The sequence below is a fragment of the Lemur catta genome, chromosome 13, assembly GCF_020740605.2.
Source record: "Lemur catta isolate mLemCat1 chromosome 13, mLemCat1.pri, whole genome shotgun sequence".
In the NCBI taxonomy this organism is placed as follows: domain Eukaryota; kingdom Metazoa; phylum Chordata; class Mammalia; order Primates; family Lemuridae; genus Lemur; species Lemur catta.
This window is the reverse complement of record NC_059140.1, coordinates 62,452,297-62,470,897: the sequence shown is the minus strand read 5'-3', so window position 1 is coordinate 62,470,897 and position 18,601 is coordinate 62,452,297. Positions and strand designations below refer to the sequence as shown.

Here is an 18,601-nt window from a genome sequence, read left to right as displayed (position 1 = left end):
CACATTCTGCCCTCGAGAGTTGAATATAAAGCACACCATTATAGAGTCAACTATGCCTTCCCATATGTCATAATAGGGGCTTTTGTCACTGAAGGTTTTTGCATCAAAATGCCTTATGTAAGATTAACAGTATGTCATAAAAGTAAAAGATACAGTGACTACAAACCTCGATAATAAATGAAAATGGTAAAAATTATGCTTCAAATCCTATAAAATGGGGATATATGTTTTCTACATTGACTTATACAGAGAGCCATTGCCACGAGAAAAAAATAACTCAAAACATGTGTCCTTCAGATAATAGTTATTGCAATCTTTGTATTCACAAACACACAATAACACAAAATAGATGCATTAGGAAATTAAGAGACTGCCACTTAGATCTTTCTTCATAAATGAGGCACATCGAGGTAAAACTATTTCTGCCTTTGCTGGGTCTTGACAAATACAGCATTCCTTCTTTTTTTTTTTTTAAGCAACAGAAATTTATTAACTCATAATTCTGGAGACCAGAAGTCCAGAAAGGTGTCGACAAGGTTGGTTCTTCCCGACAGCCCTGAGGGAAGGATCTGTTCCAGGCCTCTGTCCTTGGCTTGTAGACAGCCGCCTTCTACCTGTGTCTGTTTACATCATCTAGCATTCCTTCTTATTTTTATTTTCCTGCCATCTTCCCTTCCTCACTGATGAGAGCTGCAGTCTCCTTGAGTCTACTGGGAGGGTCCCAATCCCTGGATACTGGCAGTATTTTCACTAAATGAGCATGGTTCCCAGTGACTAGACTCTTAATACATCCCAGGTGTTTGATGATCTGGAACCTTCCCCTAGTTGGGTAGTTTGGTTATTTTAGGTAATGAAGGGAGCAGCAGTTGATGGAGAGAGAAAGGCACAAAGCGGGAGAGAAAGAATATTTATTTCCCACTCCATTACTGAACCTGGAAAGGGCCAGAAAGAAACTCCAATTCATATTGACTCTAATTTATATTGGTGAGGTTGTCCCTAATCTCTATCCTTCTCAATGTGACACCTCTTCCCTCTTATTACACATCCTATCTTCTACTCCACCCACTGGCTGAATATTTGCAAGATTATTTATTCCACAGATATTTATAAATTGCTTCTGAGGTTCCAGACCTTGGAAATACAATGGGGAGCAAGATACAGCTTAAGGATCTTATACTTGAGTATTTTGCTGATGTGAACCCAATTTATGTAGCCCAAATGAACATAATCAATAAGCTCTTTTTAGTGAACATTTAAGAAGCTCCATTCTTGCCTGTCTAAAACAAATCCAGATCATCTGACTCTCATAACGGTTCAAACTCTATAGGAGGAAAAGTAAAATAAAAGGTTTAACTCTAAAAAAATTGTGTGAGTAGATGTTATACTTAAAAAGTGAAGCACCCAGCCCCCAAATGCAAATTGAAATCTTAACTTTTCCAGTCTCTCACTCCCTTCTACAATTCAATAAGGATTTCAAAAATCTTATGGTTCAGTCTCAGCTAGGGGAATCCATAGTACTTCACTTTGGGAAGCTTGAGGCCGGTCATTTCTTTCTATGCCTCTCATTCATGTTCTCTCAGGAGGCCAAATTCAGATCCCTTCTATTTCTGCAAAGGCAGGGGCTGTGACTGACTCGTGCATGACTGCATCCCCACAGCCAAAACCCAGCACAAGTTCTCCCACATTGTAGCAGCCCAGTGAATATTTGTTAACCATCACAACCTGCTAAATATTAATACTTTTTCTGCTAAACTGGCTTTTCTCACTGCTAACCTCCATCTATACCTCTGTCCTAGAGATTTCTTGTTTAATTGTACAATTTCACTTTGCAACATCAAGGCCTTCATGCAATTCTTTCTCTCTCCTGCTCCTCACCTTAGCTGACAGGTGACTTGCTAAGGATACTGCTTCATGGTAGCTCCGTCAAATAGATGGCCCGTTCTTTCTTTCACATCACCATGTGCCGCGAGGCCAGGAGGTGTGGGTCTGCATTCTTCTGTCCTAACACTGCCACTGCTCTCCTTCTTCTCTGAAACATATAATCTGGTTGCACTCTTACCTTTTCTCATTGCTGTCATACATTGATCTGCAGATAAGTTACTGGTACCTGGGATGTGATTCTGTATTCCCTTCCAGCTCTTGCCATCATTCTGAGTGAATTCAAAGTCCATACACAAGAGTCACCTAACAACACATCTTCACAGCTTCTCAGTCTCTGATCTATTCAACCTCACCTCAACTCCACTTTGGCAAATTTCTCCTATGGCCATCCTCTGGATCTGAGAAATAATATTTTCTCTGATTTTTAGATCCACGATATGGCTATGGACAGTAACAAGGAAGGATAGAAGAAGTCTAACAACCTGATTTCTTCTCCTTCTACTTCTCTCATTCCTCATACCTACTACAACAGTGTTTTTTGATTTTGTTTTTTTTCCCTCCTACTTTAGTAGGTTTCCAGTCCCTAGATAAACCTACTTCCTTTGAATTTATCCACCCCTTTACAGGACGCTCTTCCTCCACTAACTAGATTGGTCCCATTGCAAACTCCCCTGAACCTCAATTTCTTGCTCCCTTAACCTGCCCTTCAAGAGACCTGCCCAACGTCTCACAGAATTAACCATCCTTTTGCCGAACCACCTTGTACATCCTGCTGTTATTTACTAACATACTTGTAACGTTGAATCGCTGTTCTTTCCTTTCCAACTTACCACTTGTGTTACCTTTTGAGGGCAAGGACCACCTCTAAAGTATTCCCCATAGCCCAGTATATTGTTTGGTCCATGTCATTGTTGCTCAACACCAACCTTGTGGAATTTGCTATTTAAATTAATGCTGCAGGTTTAGACTGAAAGACAACTTGGGTCCAGAGAGAACCTGAACAGTACCTACTGTTAGGCTAAATACTTTATTGCTTCTGGGTAAGGTCCGAATTATACATAAATACATACACAGAGATTGAAGTGAAAACCATTCTTGCTATATTTCTAACAGTAATGAGAGTGACATTTTACTTTAAAATCTTCCAGTGTCTTATATGCCTTTACATACTAATTCATTCTCTGTCAAATGGTTATTGGCTAATTTCTAGGTAGGAATTGTTGTTGTTTAGGACCATATTACAGACAAAGCTTTAGTGCACCCTAGGCAAAGAGAGGGGAAGAGCTGGGCAATCCTGGGCCACAGGCCCAGCTGATAGGACTCAGTCAAGTCCTTCTCTCCCACGCTCTCATCCCTCGCTCATTCTTACACTCTCTTCCCTCACCCTCTATCCTCATCTTTCTTCTTTTTCTTTTATTCAGATGCTTCTCAATTTATAATGGGGTTATGTCCCAATAAACCCATAATGCATTGAAAATATCATAAATCAAAAATGCATTTAATACATCTAACCTAACCTAACATCATAGCTTAGCCTAGCCTACCTTTACCGTGCTCAGAACTTACATTAGCCTACAGTTGGGCAAAATCATCTAACCACAAAGCCTACTTCATAATAAATTACTGAATATCCCATATAATTTCTTGTATACTGTACTGAAAGTGAAAAACAGAATGGTTGTATGGGTACTCAAAGTACACTTTCTACTGAATGTGTATCCCTTTTGCACCATCATAAAGTTGAAAAATTGTAAGTAAAACCATTGTAAGTTGGGGACCATCTGTAGTAGGACAGTGATTTCAATTATGTTCCTTGCCTTGTTGGTAAATCACACCTTCAGCAAATGTTTATTTATTGTCTTTTGTGTGTCAGGCATGATTTCTTCAGTTACTTTGGAAACAGTTTAGAAGTTTCTCAAAAGAGTAAGCATAATGTTACTGTATTACCCAGCAATTCTACTCCTAGGTACATAGCCAAGGCAACGTTATTAATTATACTAAAAAAGTGGAAACAACCTAAATGTTCATCAACTTATGAGTGGAAAAAGAAAATATGGTATATCCATGTAACATGATATCATTTCGCAATGAAATTGATTCATGCTACAACATAGATGAATCTTGAAAATATTATACTAAGTGAAAGAAGCTACACACAAAAAGCGACATATTTCATGACTCTATTCTATGAAATGTCCAGAATGGGCAAGTCCACAGAGACAGAAGGCTGATTAGTGGTTGCCAGAGGCTGGGGGAAGTGGAGGGAGGGGATTGAGAGTGACTTCTAATGGGAACGGGGGGGGGGGCAGGGTTGTGATGAAATGTTCTGAAACCGGATAGTGGTGATGGTTGCACAACTTTGTGACTATACTAAAAACTGCTGAATTTCACGCTTTAAAATGGTGAATTTTATACTATGTAAATTATATCTCAATAAAGCTGTTAAAAAAGAGGCACCCGTCCTCTGGGATTGCAGCTGCAGCTACACATGAAGGTGGGGGTTGGCACACAGAGCACAGACTGTATTTCAACACTCAGTCACCCCTTCTGTCTGGAGTCTGACCTATTATAATAGATGAAGAAATTCTGGGGCTAACATTCATCATCTCTCAGAGCCTAAATTTTTGCAGAAAGACTCCCATCCAACCAGAGGTAAAAGTAGGAAGGAAATAAGAGGAACAAAGCAGATAAAGAAACTCACTATGCCACATCTATTAAAAGTTCAGACAACATTGTAGAAATGAAAATGATGAATGCTTTATTATTTTGAAAGTAATAGGCTCTTCTAATATTTTTCTAATAATGAATGCTACATTATTACTGAAAAACGATGCCAACATATATTTACAAATTTGTAGCATAAAAATGTATTTAATTCGTTGTTCAACTATTTAAAAGATGGCTTCTCTCACTCTATAAATTTTGCTTTCTTTTCATTAAGCTTTCATTTCTGACCAATAGTAGATTAAAAATAACGTGTATTTTTTCTTTCCTGTCTCTCAGATTTTGTAAGTATTTATTCATAGCAAAGAATTTTAATATGACTCATTATTCTAAGGAAATATGGATATAATATTTTAAAAATTAAAGGCAAAATGATAAAGTTTTTGCTATAGGCAAGGTAACATTTAAAGGACTTATTTTTCTTTGGTCAATAATTAAAAACACTTCTTAACAATGTCTTTTGAGTAAAGTTTAAGGTAACAACTGTAAACTAAATTAAGTATTTAATTTAATTTAATTTAAATGTAGCAATGTTGACACAAATGAAGATTTTAAATCAAAGCTTAGTCCTGGATGAAATGATTTAACCAGCTAAAATTTGTCTTTGTGGTTTTCTTTCCTGTGTATTTGATCATTTGGGGGTGAACTTCTCAGTGACCAGAATTTGGATACTATTGGATCATGTGGGAATATGTGCTGCTAAACCTAGTATGACTCTAAAGCCGAGAGGAACAAGTTTCAGACGATATCTATTAGGAACTCATAGCCAGTACCTAGGAAAAGCTACCCCTGATTTTAAAGCTAAATGACCAGATGCATGGGAAATGCACTCAATTCTAGCAAAACTTGATCTCCACAACAAGTTCTAAGGATAATGTAGAAAATTTCATCTAATCATGTCTGGGGGTAAGACAAGGTTAGTTTAAGCTCTGATCAATATGGATTATTTAAAAAGGAGCTAAAGTCTAGGTTTTTCTTTCCTTAAATCTTTGTAGTGGGCTTCATGACTTTAATAAAGAGTTATTTTTCTTTCTTTAGGAAAGTATCAAAGTTATGTTCTATTTTCTGCCTCCATTAAATAGGAAGACTGTTAGTACCATGTGCAAGGCATTTATCACCACTCAGTAGCAGAGTACGTCCTTTTGAGGAATTCATATTCTTCCTGAAAGATAAATCTGCAAATCTAAACATGCCAAATGACTTAAAAAAAAAAGCAATAGACTAAATTAAGAAGAACTTAGATGTAATTGAACACACTTGGTTGAATTTGTAGGTAATTTATTTGTATGGTGTAGATGAGACATATGCCAATCTTCTGAAGAATGTGGATTTCTATGTTATGCCGCTGGTTAACGTGGATGGTTATGACTACTCGTGGAAAAAGGTAGGTGAAAAGGCAATGAAAACAAAACATGCTCCCTTTGGGAATATAGGATACACAGACTGAATTATTCATTGAATTCTAGGTCTTGGCACAATGGTTTTATTATAAATTTTTTTTAAACATTTATTATGGAAAATTCAAAAAATATGTAAAAGCAGCCACAATGGAATTCAGTCACCGTTTAGATGTTCCAACTGCCCGAAAGATACTGTCCTTTGTATCTGTACCAGTTAGTTCTGCAGTTTGAGAACTTGATTTTCCCAGGGCTACTGTTGCTACCAAACCACAGACAGGCCTGGGGATGGGAGCAGGCTGGGAGACTTGGCAGAAGGTTGATGGGAGTAGGGAAAACGGTGCTACATCATCCCAATCTCAGAATTTAAATGAAGTCTGTGCAACTGTTTACATGATCAAACTTCCCAGTTTACCCCAAGAACCCAATGGAGAACTTGCATTATATTTAGAAACCAGAGTTGAGTCAGTACAACTAAAGGAGCCAGCAGGCTAGTGTGTCTTCACATCTCCACCTCCCCTAGGTTTGAGACATGAGCATTGAATTCAATCTAAAGAGAGCATTGAAACTCATGACTCCTGATGTTGAGTTGAGACACAAAGTCATTTTGCTTTTCTTCTAAGCAGCTCAAAATGACCCTGTGCATAAAATTAATTTAAAGGAAACAAGACTAAACAAGAAGGCCCATAAGCAGCCTAGTGGAAACCAAATGAAATTTTTATTCATGTAGGTCAAAATTGATCAAATATTACCATTTCATTTGGTTCAGACTAAAATAGTTTGAGTGGATGTGACTGAGACCTGGATGGAAGTGTGGGCTGTGCAAAAGGATTGCTGCGAAGGCAGTGTGGGATGAAGCCAAAAAGCAATAGGGTCGAAGGAGAGAAATGCAACCCTGGCTGCTTACACTTTAAAAGTCATGTCTTTCTTTGAGCCCCAAAGGTGGCCACACTGGTTATCTGTTCCTGATTTATTTACATAGGATCGGATGTGGAGAAAGAACCGTTCTTACCATGCCAACAATCGTTGCATCGGAACAGACCTGAATAGAAACTTTGCTTCCAAACACTGGTGTGGTAGGTTGTTTGCTTTATTTCTTACAATATCTCTTCATTAAAAGGGTGATGTTCACAGAGAAAGGCTCATGAATTCCAATCAACTACAGGGGAGGCCTATCTGAATCAGGGAATAATTTAAGTAACAAATGTTTTAGGTAAAAGTAATGCTATGAATGTTGACTACAGTCGGCAAATCACTTTGACTTCTCCTCTCTGCTGTTTGCTCATCATTAAAATAAGGAAGTTGGATCAGTATATTATCCTAGAATAATAAGGAAGTGACTTATTAAAGACCCTACTTTAATAAACAACATTCATCATTAGAATATGAAAGACCTGAAATGGGGGAAACCTCTCATTTTTAAGTGTACAAGTAAATGTTTACTTTTACAGTGTTTGAAAATATTTTTCTTTTGCTTTCACTATTCACTGTCTTAAGCTCTTTCTTTCATGAATAGTATAAATAAAATATAAAAATAATACAAATATTTAAAAAATATAAAAATAAGCCAGTGCGAATTTATCATTCCTTAATTTCAATGAGTTAACGCCTTCAGTGAAAGTTGATTTAGATATTCAAGAACTGTCTGCTCTCGGGAAGGTAGGTGTCAGTTCACCCTTCTTCCTGCTCCCCGCAACATTATACTTCATAGTACTACAAAACAAAAGTACATTGAGCAATGAGCTTGCATCATCTGTACTTTTGTAAGTGAGTACATGTGGTTCCATGGGGACTATAATGGAAATAAGCCATTGTACCCACAGAAACACATTCTCAAACTCAAGTTTTCTGTCTCTTTAGGGCTCTTTCCAATAAAATGCTTGAAATCTCTATAATGACAGTCACAGAATGAGACTGTCCAGTACAGTAGCTGCTAACAGAATGTGGCTACTGAGCACTTAAAATGTACCTTGTCTGAATAGAGACATGGGGCGAGTGTAAAATACACACCAGAATTTGAAGACTTGGTATGAAAAAAGTAACCTAAAGTATTTCATGAAAGATTTTCATATAGTTTACATTCAAAATGATGATACTTTGTACATACTGGGTTAAATAAATTATAATGCCAAATTAGTCTCAGCTATTTCTTTTTACTTTTCTTAAAGTGCTTGCTTGAAATGTAAAGTAAGTATGTGACTTGCATTCTATTTCTATTGAATAGCACAGGTCTGAGGATTCGTGTTATTAGGGCACTACCTCTCTCTGCAATTTTCATGCTCTCCCCCACCTCCACCCCCCATATATAACTCTATTCTCTAGAACTGTATGCCAAAAAGGGAGGGGGAGGAGTAATCAAAGGTGAGAAAACTATCAAAAAGGATTTGTCCAATCACATTATTGATTAAAAATAAAAACAAATGAAATACTTGAAAAGGCCTTAGATGTTCATCACATTTCCTCTGGGGAAAATGCATGTTTAACAAACATTAAGGTTGTTTTTGTATAATAACAGGAAGAAAGCAGAATGAGCTTATTAAATAAGAAAGGCAGGTTCTGTAAGGATAGTGAGTTGCCCATAGACCCTTAGGGCAGGGCAGCCGCTGGCTGGACTCAAAACCAGACAGGAACTTGGCCTGGAGCACTGCAGGGAGGCTCAGCAAATCCTTTCTCTCCCCATAGCATCTCTGCGATGCATACTGGCTTTCTTCAGGTTCCCAATGGTGATGATGATGATGATGATGAGGAGGAGGAGGAGGAGGAGGAGGATAAACAGCAATCATTATGAAACACGTACTGTATGCCAGGCACTGTGCAAAGCACTTTGTATGCAACAGCTCATTTAATTCTCATTCAATCTTCATTCAGCGTATAATTTTTCCATTTTGAAGATAAGGAAATTGAGATGGAGATAGGTTTAAGAAAATTTACCCAAGGCCATATAGCTATTAAATGGCAAAGCCAAGATTAGAATCAAGTGATTAGGTGCTTAACAATATGCTGTGTAGTCTTTATTGTGAAGAATAGTTACCTCCAAGAGTGTCCAAATTGCATTTCCTAAAATAACTGTATTTACTTCATAGGGTTGCTGTGAGGATTAAATGAGATACAGCGTAAATCTTAGCAGAGTTCCTGACATATAGCATGCACTTCGCAGGTGTCAGCTGGTGGTATTACTATTGCTATCATCTTTGTTCAAGAAAGCAGCTAGACCAAGACAAGAATCGTAGTCTTGATTTCAAGTTATCACTGGAGGGATTCAGATTGGCAGAACACAAGCGTCAGACTCAATTCTGGGCCCTCATTTGTTTCCAGGAGGGAATAACCTCTCAGGTCAGATGGGGCTCCCTGGAGTTCTACCCCTGCAAACTAGGGACAGAGGGGAAGGGTTGGAAGGCAGGCTACTATCTAAAGTGATGCAAACCGTAACCTCTCAAAGGAATGAATAATCATTATTCTGGGAACAAATATCACCATCCCATTTTATGTACCAAACCACTTTAGCAACTTAAAAGTAGCACTGAAGGCAGACTTGCTTATTTGGAGTTCCCTAGTGAGGCTTTTCTTTAATGGGCTGTATTGATGAATAATTTTAAAACTACAAATATCAGAAAAATTAAATTTACACTGGATTAAAGAAGATGGAGTTTAATTTTTCTCCCATAACCAGAAGTCTACAGACAGGGCTGACACCTCTAAGATTCTCTCTTAGACACTTTCTCAAAGTTGCAAGACAACTGCCCCCAGGCAGGAAGGGAGGCAGAGTCTGGGGATACTGTTAGAACGTCAGCTATGTGGGCATAGAAACATTTGACTTCAAAAGAAACAAAAGAAACATAAACAACATGTAGTGGGGACCAGAAATAATAGGGTTCTTTACAGAGCCCTACCTAATCCATTTATCTAAAAATGTAGCATAGATATTAGGAGAATACATTGTCAGGAAACCACCAATTCCAATAGTATGCACATCCGCTCATAACTCCACTTCATCAATTTCATTGCAGAGGAAGGTGCATCAAGTTACTCATGCTCACAAACCTACTGTGGACTTTACCCTGAGTCCGAACCAGAAGTGAAGGCGGTGGCTAATTTCTTGAGAAGAAATGTTGACCACATTAAAGCTTACATCAGCATGCATTCATACTCCCAGAAGATACTGTTTCCGTATTCCTATAGTCGAAGCAAAAGCAAAGACCACGAGGAGCTGGTAAGTGCTACTTAATTATTTTTCTCATTAGGATTTTAGAAATAAAATAATACTTAGTTTAAAAATCAAAAACTATGGGGAGGCCGGGCACGGTGGCTCACGCCTGTAATCCTAGCACTCTGGGAGGCCGAGGTGGGTGGATCGCTCGAGGTCAGGAGTTCGAGACCAACCTGAGCAAGAGCGAGACCCTGTCTCTACTAAAAATAGCAAGAAAATTATATGGACAACTAAAAATATATATAGAAAAAATTAGCTGGGCATGGTGACACATGCCTGTAGTCCCAGCTACTCGGGAGGCTGAGGCAGGAGGATTGCCTGAGCCCAGGAGTCTGAGGTTGCTGTGAGCTAGGCTGGCACCACGGCACTCACTCTAGCCTGGGCAACAGAGCGAGACTCTGTCTAAAAAAGAAAAAAAAAAAAACTATGGGGAAAATTTTCTCCTCTAGAGGACAAATGAAAATATCAAAGAAATTTTTGGAAGGTCAAGAGGGAACTATTCCACCTGACCTGAGCTGCATATGAAGCCAGATAAGCAAGGACTAGAGTCTATCGTGGGACTGCTTTGTGGTCTCTACCTTCCTACAACAGCCTACCACAGATTGTCTCAACACAACACTCACCATTTTGGTATTAGCAGTGGGAATTATTTATGCACTGACCTCTCTAACCCCCAGGGGTTTGGTCCTATTAAAGCATCTCCTCTGACTTCAGCACTAGGCAAGAGTCTGGTTTTTTTGGAAGGTAGTGGATGATACAGGAAATTCGAGGAGGACCCACACAGTCTTCGACACCCTCCTCACTTTATACTTACAGATGCTCTACGTTTGAGTTGATAGCAAAAGATGCAAGGATTCTTGACAGATTGTGTGATAGCCAGGCATAGTCAAATCCTCATCCCAGATGCCTTCCAGACAGTGGAAGTGTTATGGCAACAGGCCGATTCTTGAGCAGGAACTGATCTTAGTAGCTTGTTTCCTACTGACTTATATTTTTTCTGGTTCTCCTAACAGAACAAAATATAGTCACATTAGAGGAGCTAGCAGTTGCTGATATAAGATTATTTGCATTTTCTGAAAATAGCCCATTGAGATCATAAATATACTTGATATTTGTGCTTCTTTTTTCTTCTCAAGGGAAAAGTTTTAAGAAAAGCACCTTTTTTGGTGTTATCTTTGAAGAAATGGAAGGATTTGAAAAGTAGAATTAGTCTGATTGTGCCTTATTTTGGGATCAGTATTAGCATAATTATTTTTTGAGTGTTACTATGTGTAAAATACTATGTTCAGTAGACATTCGATAAGAGGATACAGTATGGTTAGGGAGCCCAACCATTAGCAAATGTTACAAATAGCTGTACTCTAAGGTGACATATAATGAGTGCGATGTGCACCGTCTAGGGATGGACACGCTTGAAGCTGTGACTTGGGGTGGGGGACAAGGGCAATACACCTAACCTAAACTTTTGTACCCCCATAATATGCTGGAATAAAAAAAAAGGAAAAAAAATAAGTGGCACAGTTGTAGGACTCGCTTCTGACTGAGACAGCAAGAGATGGCCTTAATAATTCATTCAGAGGGAAATGGTGAGATAAGTGAGGGGACAAAGTAGTCCCTGTCCGAGAGGAAATTACACTCTATTAAGGGGCGACATATTGTAAAGAAACAAGAATAATAAAGTGCTGTTGACATCAAGGAACAGATATTAATAAAATTTCAGCCAGGCATTGAAAGAGGATTTCTATAGGCAGACAAGGAAGGGAGGACCCACCAACTGGGGGCGATGGCATTCCCTGTGGGAAGGGTGTGCAGGGGACCTTGAGAGTGTAGCAGTGCAGGGTGACACCAACAGCAAGTCGATGAAGTCGGCTTGTGAAGGGGTTTAAATGTTAGAATAAATTTGTATTTTAGTATGTAGACAATGAGGTTTCAGTAAAACTATTTTTTTTTTTTTTTTGAGACAGAGTCTCACTTTGTTGCCCAGGCTAGAGTGAGTGCCATGGCGTCAGCCTAGCTCACAGCAACCTCAGACTCCGGGGCTCAGGCGATCCTCCTGCCTCAGCCTCCCCGGTAGCTGGGACTACAGGCATGTGCCACCATGCCCAGCTAATTTTTCTATATATATTTTTAACTGTCTGTATAATTTCTTTCTATTTTTAGTAGAGACGGGGTCTCGCTCTTGCTCAGGCTGGTCTCAAACTCCTGACCTCAAACGATCCGCCCGCCTCGGCCTCCCAGAGTGCTAGGATTACAGGCGTGAGCCACCGTGCCCGGCCAAAAACTATTTTTTTGAACAAAGGAATGACATAACATATAATAGTATCCACTGATATTCCTCTGGGCTTTTCAAGATTGTGATTGTGAATACTACGATGCTAGTTCCAATTCCAGAAAAGATCTGGGTAATTGAAAGCTTCCACAAAGATCTTTGTAAGCTAAAACCAAATGCAGTTCAAAGGGGGATTTAGTTATCCTGCTCCATACAGGACATATATTCTTTTTGATTTGATTAGTCTGTGGAATTCATTAGACATCTTATACAAGAAGAAAATAGAGTTTGTGAGAAGGATGAAAGGTGAACCTTGCATGCATTGGGTGTGTGTATGTGTTTAGAGAAGCTGAATTTAAAGTGTGGTGATAATTTTATTTAGGAATAGAGTAACTCTAAGCCTTTGAAATACAATAATACTTAATTTTCCATAATAAATGAATTCCTAAAAAGTCATGTGAGAATTATTTTTTCTGTAAATTAAATATAATTTTCAATGCATTGGAAGAGTTTTGTTTAAAGCCACCCAATTGTGATTCCCATAAAGTGAAACACAATTTTTTAGTTCATTTATTCTTATTAATTTACCATTTGGACAAATCCCAATTTGTCATATATACACTTTGATTCAATTAATGTATGATTGTTTTTTAGAAACTTCTATCTGTCCTGTTTTAAAGCTGCATAATTAACTGAAATTTCATATCCCATTGCTTCCAGTCTCTAGTGGCCAGTGAAGCAGTCCGTGCTATTAATAATGTTCACAAAGATATCAGGTATACATATGGCAGTGGCTCAGAAAGTTTATGTAAGTATTTCTTCTTATAATTTTGGTAACTTGTGAGCTACTAAAGAGATCTGTGTGTTCAGTTTTTCTTTGTGGATTTAATTTTCCCAAGTTGAATCTTTAAACAGGGTCACCTGTAAAACAATTGGATTGTAACAATTAGTAACAGAAGCATATGTTAGCTATGACAGTGCTAAACAAACTTATATTAATAAATGAATATATTACAAAGAAGCCAAAATGATATTTAAGAAACTATACTTACCATTATAGAGTAGGGAATAGAGAATTGGTATCATACTAGTTGAGTGAATCAGAAAAGCTCAGAAAGGGTCAAAAGAGTATGTAAGATGTCCAGGGCCACCATGTAAGGTTGTGCAGGTTGTACACTATATAAATCTAGGGGATGCCATTTTGCATTAGATGCTTTTTAGTGATGCCCATGAGTATAGCTCATAACACACTATAGTTGAATGTCTTTTAGGTATATCACCTTGATGAGAGGTTGTATGTGGCAAACTCTTAACAAATATTTTTTATTAATTTTTGCTGGAAGATGTACACACAGTGGGAAGAACAGACAGTGATTTTGCCCTTTTCAAACTGGAGCAGAGCTGGGAAAAGAGCAAAAAATAAACACGTGCTGGGTGTGGTGGCTAATGCCTGTAACCCCAGCGACTCAGGAGGCTGACGAATTTAAGACCAGACTGGACAACGTAGGGAGACCCCATCCCTAAGTACATTAAAAATAACTAGCTGGGCATGATGGTTCACTTGTTGTCCCAGCTATTCAGGAAGGTGGGCCAGGAGGATTGCTTGAGCCCAGGAGTTCGAGGCTGGAGTGAGCTATGATGATGTCACTATGCTCCAGCCTGGGTAACAGAACAAGACTCCATCTCTAAAAGAAAAGAAATGAAACACATAATCAGGTGTCAGAAAACTATAACTAGAAGGCCAAATCCAGCCTACTGCTTGTTTTTCCATAGCCTGTGAACTAAAGGTAGTTTTTCTATTTTTTTTCAAATGGTTGGAAAAAAATCAAAAGAATAAAATTTTGTCACACATGAAAATTATATGCAATTTATATTTGTGTTCATAAAGTTTTATTTTAATACAGCCACACTCATTTATTTGCATATTGTGTATGATGGCTTTCATGACAGAATAGTTGAATAGTTGTAACAGAGACCATGTGGCCCACAAAACCTAAAATATTTACTATCTGGTCCTTCATAGAAAAAGTTTGCTGACTCCTAATGTGAGCAATTAAACAACAAAACATGGTATAATTCCAGCAATAAAAGCTTTGAAGAAAATAGGATAGGCTTATGGGCTTGCGAACAACTGTAGGTGAAGTGGCCTGGGAAGGTCTCTCTCTGCAGATGACATTTCTGGGAGATCTACCTACTAAGTGGCTGCCAAAAAAAGGTGCAGGGCAAAACTGTGGAGAAGGAACAGCATGTGAAAAGGCCTTCAGACAATGTATTCAAAGACTCAGAGTTTCCTTTAACAGGTATTATGTACAGGGTTATAAAAACAGTCACATTTGTATTTTCAATAAATTGCTTGAGCACCAGATGCCCTATTTGTAGAAAGTGCACAATCTCCCTCTTCCTCTCTCCCCAACCACCCCAAATTGTCAGCCAGATTGGTCCACGTGGGAACTCTGTCTCTTGGTGTCACTGGTCCACGGCTGCCTTTGCTGATCCAGTCCCTTGCCTTGTTACAGAGGAAACTCACAACTTACCCTCACAATTCAGAGATTTCTTGCTTCCCATCTACTTCTCTATTATTGTTCCCGAAAGCATTAACTACAGTGCCTCAGTGCTGGAGGAGCTTACAGAGGAACCTTCTGTTACGGTGACATAGTTCCATCTCCACACATTATGCATACAGCATGCATCTATACCTATGTGTGTGTAAGCATCAGAAAATGGCTGGAAGAATAAATGCCAGATATCAATAATGGTTTTCAGAAATATTCAATGAATGAATAAATGAATGAACAAATAACTTATCTAATCCATTGTTCGTGGATATTTTTGATATTATAAACAGTAGGAATCAACCGTATAATTAATCCAAATGTAGGTAGAAAGAATCAAAAATGATTATTCTTTGCATATTATATATTCTTCTACCTATAGAAAACTAGGAAATCAACCAAAAATATTAGTAAAAATCAAAGAGTTGAGTAAGGTAGCTATGAACTAAATATACATAAATCTATAACTTTTCAAAAATAATCATGTAGAAAATAAAATGAAAAAAAGATCTCACTGCCCCCCATTACACACGTACACACATACACATATGTACACACATATAGATACATACACATATATGGATTCATTGTTAAATGTATATGTGTGTATACACACACATACACACAATAAAGTCATAGGACCTATGTGAAACATAGACAGTTTTACTGCTCTACATAAAAGAAGACAAATTAAAGAAGAAGTCTGCCATATTTATCAGTGGGAAAGCAATATAAAAATATTATATATTAATTTGTATATTTAATGCAATTTTAATGAACACTTAAATGATTTTGAAGTTTATTTTAAAGAATAAATTTGGTAGAAGAGCTTGTAAAATTCTGAAAATTAGAATGGTAAGAGAGAATTTGTCCCCAACCAGATATTAAAGCATGTTATAAACCTATGATAATTAGGACAACATGGAACTGGGTCTAGAAGAGACAGATCAATAAAAGGGAATAGTAAGTATAGAAAGACACTCAAATATATAAGGACATCTGATGTCTCATAAAGAAGGCATTTCAAACCAGTTAAAAATGTTAGATTATTTAATTAATGGGGTTGGAAAACCTGACAAGTTACCTAGAAAAAAAATTAATTGTGTTACTAACATGTCTTTCACCAAAGCAAATTAAAGATAAATCAAATATTTTAATATAAAAACCCTGCCATAAACTAAGTTGAAAGCTAAATAACCAAATGAGAGAAAAAAAAATTCTCTGCATGTTACACAAGGCTAATAATACTAATGTTGCTTTTATAAACAATCTGTAAAATGAACCAAGTAGAAAACTGAGGAAAGACAATTGATAGAAAATATAAAGATAGACCATAAATATGTCAAATAAAATGTGCAACTCACTGGTAATCAAAGAAACATAATGCTTAATTCCTATTGATGGTGCTAGAAGGGGAAGTGGGCATATTCATATCCTGCTCATGAATGTGTAAATTAGTTCAATTCTTTTGAAGTCTATTGTAAAAAGTGCGTACCCTTAGATTAGCAAATCTAGTTCTAGGAAAGAATATTCTCAAAAAACAAAGTAGCCATTATGTATAAACAAGGGTGCTCATTGTAAAGTTAGAAATCGGAAAAAATCAAAGATACTCAAATAAATAAATAATTATTTAAATCTTTTATGTCTAGCTTTACAATGCAATGCTATGAGATCATTGAAAATGATTATGTTGATTTGAGGTCATTAATATTAGATTTAAATATGTTACAATGATTATGTTTAGAAATGTTACAAAACAGCATATAGTGTGAACTTATTTACATAGTAAAAAATATTAAGTATGTGAATGCATGCACTGATTGAAAAAAGCACTGAAACATTATTGGTGATTATTACTTCCAGGTAGGATTATGGTAGAGTTATGGGTAGTTTTTGTTTTCTTCCTTAACGTGTTTTCCTTCCATCTCCATTTTGTACAAAAAATTTAGTTTACTCAATACTCAGAAAAAAGCAAAGCTATTTTTATTTTTAGAAAAAAATTCCCATTTTGTTAATTAATTTGAAACATCAATATTTCAAAAAGTAATTTCTTCCTTCTTCTTTTAGACCTAGCTCCTGGAGGCTCAGATGATTGGATCTATGATTTGGGCGTCAAGTATTCATTTACAATTGAACTTCGAGATAAGGGCAATCCTTATGGATTCTTGCTGCCGGAGAGTTACATCAGACCCACTTGTGAAGAAGCTCGTGTAGCTGTTTCTGAAATAGCTTGGCATGTCATTAGGAATGTTTAATGCCCTTGATGTTATCATTCTCCTTTCATATTTTAATTTATTAATTACAGCAAGACCAAATCCCAAATCATTGTACCTGTTTCTTTTTATCAGTAGTTTTGATAAAAGGTTTTCCTATTCCTTCGTTTTGTCAAAGAACAATACGTGCTACTTTGAAGTTAAGGCAGACAAGTGTTCATGCATTTTTACCGTTTTGTTTTTGTCATTGTTTTGTAAGAGGCTAGGTACTGATTTTTTTCTTTGATTTCCGACTAGCTATCTTTTCTTTGACTAGCTATCTCAAGCAATTTCAATAACTAGTTTCATGCAGGTCGTTGGCTCCTAAAAATGAAAGGTGGTGAGGAGTACATTGAAGATTTCTGCTCCAAATTTTCAATAAATTTCTGCTTGCGCCTATAAACGCACAACCATGCATTTCGTTTGCTCTACAGTAATACGTGGTGGCCCGGAAAGGGGAGGGGGTGTCAAAAACCACAAACGCTGCCTCTCACTCCAGCTCAGAGGCTCAATAAACATTGTTGAGCAAATGAATGAATGGCTGTAGTGATTTTCGACAACAAATGTGGCACTTTGCGCATCTGCAGCAGGGTGTTTATTGTAAGAAATTATGCAATAAAAAGATAAAGCTTTCTTAAATTCACTTTTGATTGGGAATTTTAGTTGTCTCTGGCTCCCAGTTTACCCTCCAGGGATCTCTCGCAGTGAAGGCACAGACTTGCTGATTTCCGCTGCCCGCCACACTCACTCCTCAAAGTCGACGTTACGCCCAGGGGGCGTGTCCGCGAAGGGGGCGGTGCCTAAGCGCTGACGACTAAGCTGGCGGCCGGAAGCTGCTTAGGTCTAGAGAGGAACAGGGCAAACCCCGACTTCCGGCGGCATTTTGAGGCGATCCTCCTAGCGGCCTGGTAGTGTTCTTTTTGTCTTTTCATATTCTACGGTTTTCGTTATTTTTCTTCCTACGTACCAGTCTCGCCTGACCCTGGCGAGGCAGCAGTCGGGTTCTGCTTCTCGCCTGCCCCGGGAGCCCCTCGCTAGCCGAGGGCCGGTTCCCGGGAGCCGCGCGCGCACCTCCTCCTTGTCGTCCTCCCGGGGCCAGGCGCGGGGACAGAGAGTGGCCTCCCCCGCTCCTCGGAGCGGAGGCGGCGGTGGTGCCTCCGGACTGCGCTTGCGAAGGGATTTTGAGGAGGAGGTAAGCGTTCTGTGAATTGGTGTGGGTATCTGGGGAAAGGCGTTGAGCGAACCCGAAGTGGGGAGGCCCGAGTTGTCCTCCGTCCCCACTCTAGTCACACTTGGATTTTGAGCTCTCCTGAGCATTT

At 38.2% G+C, this 18,601-nt stretch overlaps 2 protein-coding genes across 5 annotated transcripts in view; both read left to right on the top strand.

Moving 5' to 3' along the window:
• The window catches only part of CPB2 (carboxypeptidase B2), a 41,714-nt gene extending 23,789 nt beyond the window's left edge, over positions 1–17,925 (top strand). The window contains exons 7-11 of one of the 2 annotated variants that reach the window (XM_045567265.1): positions 5,879–5,989; positions 6,985–7,078; positions 10,010–10,212; positions 13,199–13,286; positions 17,098–17,925. In XM_045567265.1, the coding sequence (XP_045423221.1) occupies positions 5,879–5,989; positions 6,985–7,078; positions 10,010–10,212; positions 13,199–13,286; positions 17,098–17,285 (684 nt within the window). In that variant the 3' untranslated portion in view covers positions 17,286–17,925. The remainder of the gene's footprint in view (positions 1–5,878; positions 5,990–6,984; positions 7,079–10,009; positions 10,213–13,198; positions 13,287–17,097) is intronic. The other variant, XM_045567266.1, reaches the window with a different exon arrangement.
• Positions 17,926–18,129: 204 nt separating this feature from the next.
• Positions 18,130–18,601, top strand: part of ZC3H13 (zinc finger CCCH-type containing 13) — a 73,827-nt gene continuing 73,355 nt past the window's right edge. Inside the window, exon 1 of one of the 3 annotated variants that reach the window (XM_045567263.1) lies at positions 18,130–18,190. The gene's annotated coding sequence lies outside the window, so the exon portion shown is untranslated. Of the gene's footprint in view, positions 18,475–18,601 lie in introns of all 3 variants that reach the window. The other 2 variants (XM_045567264.1, XM_045567262.1) reach the window with 2 other exon arrangements.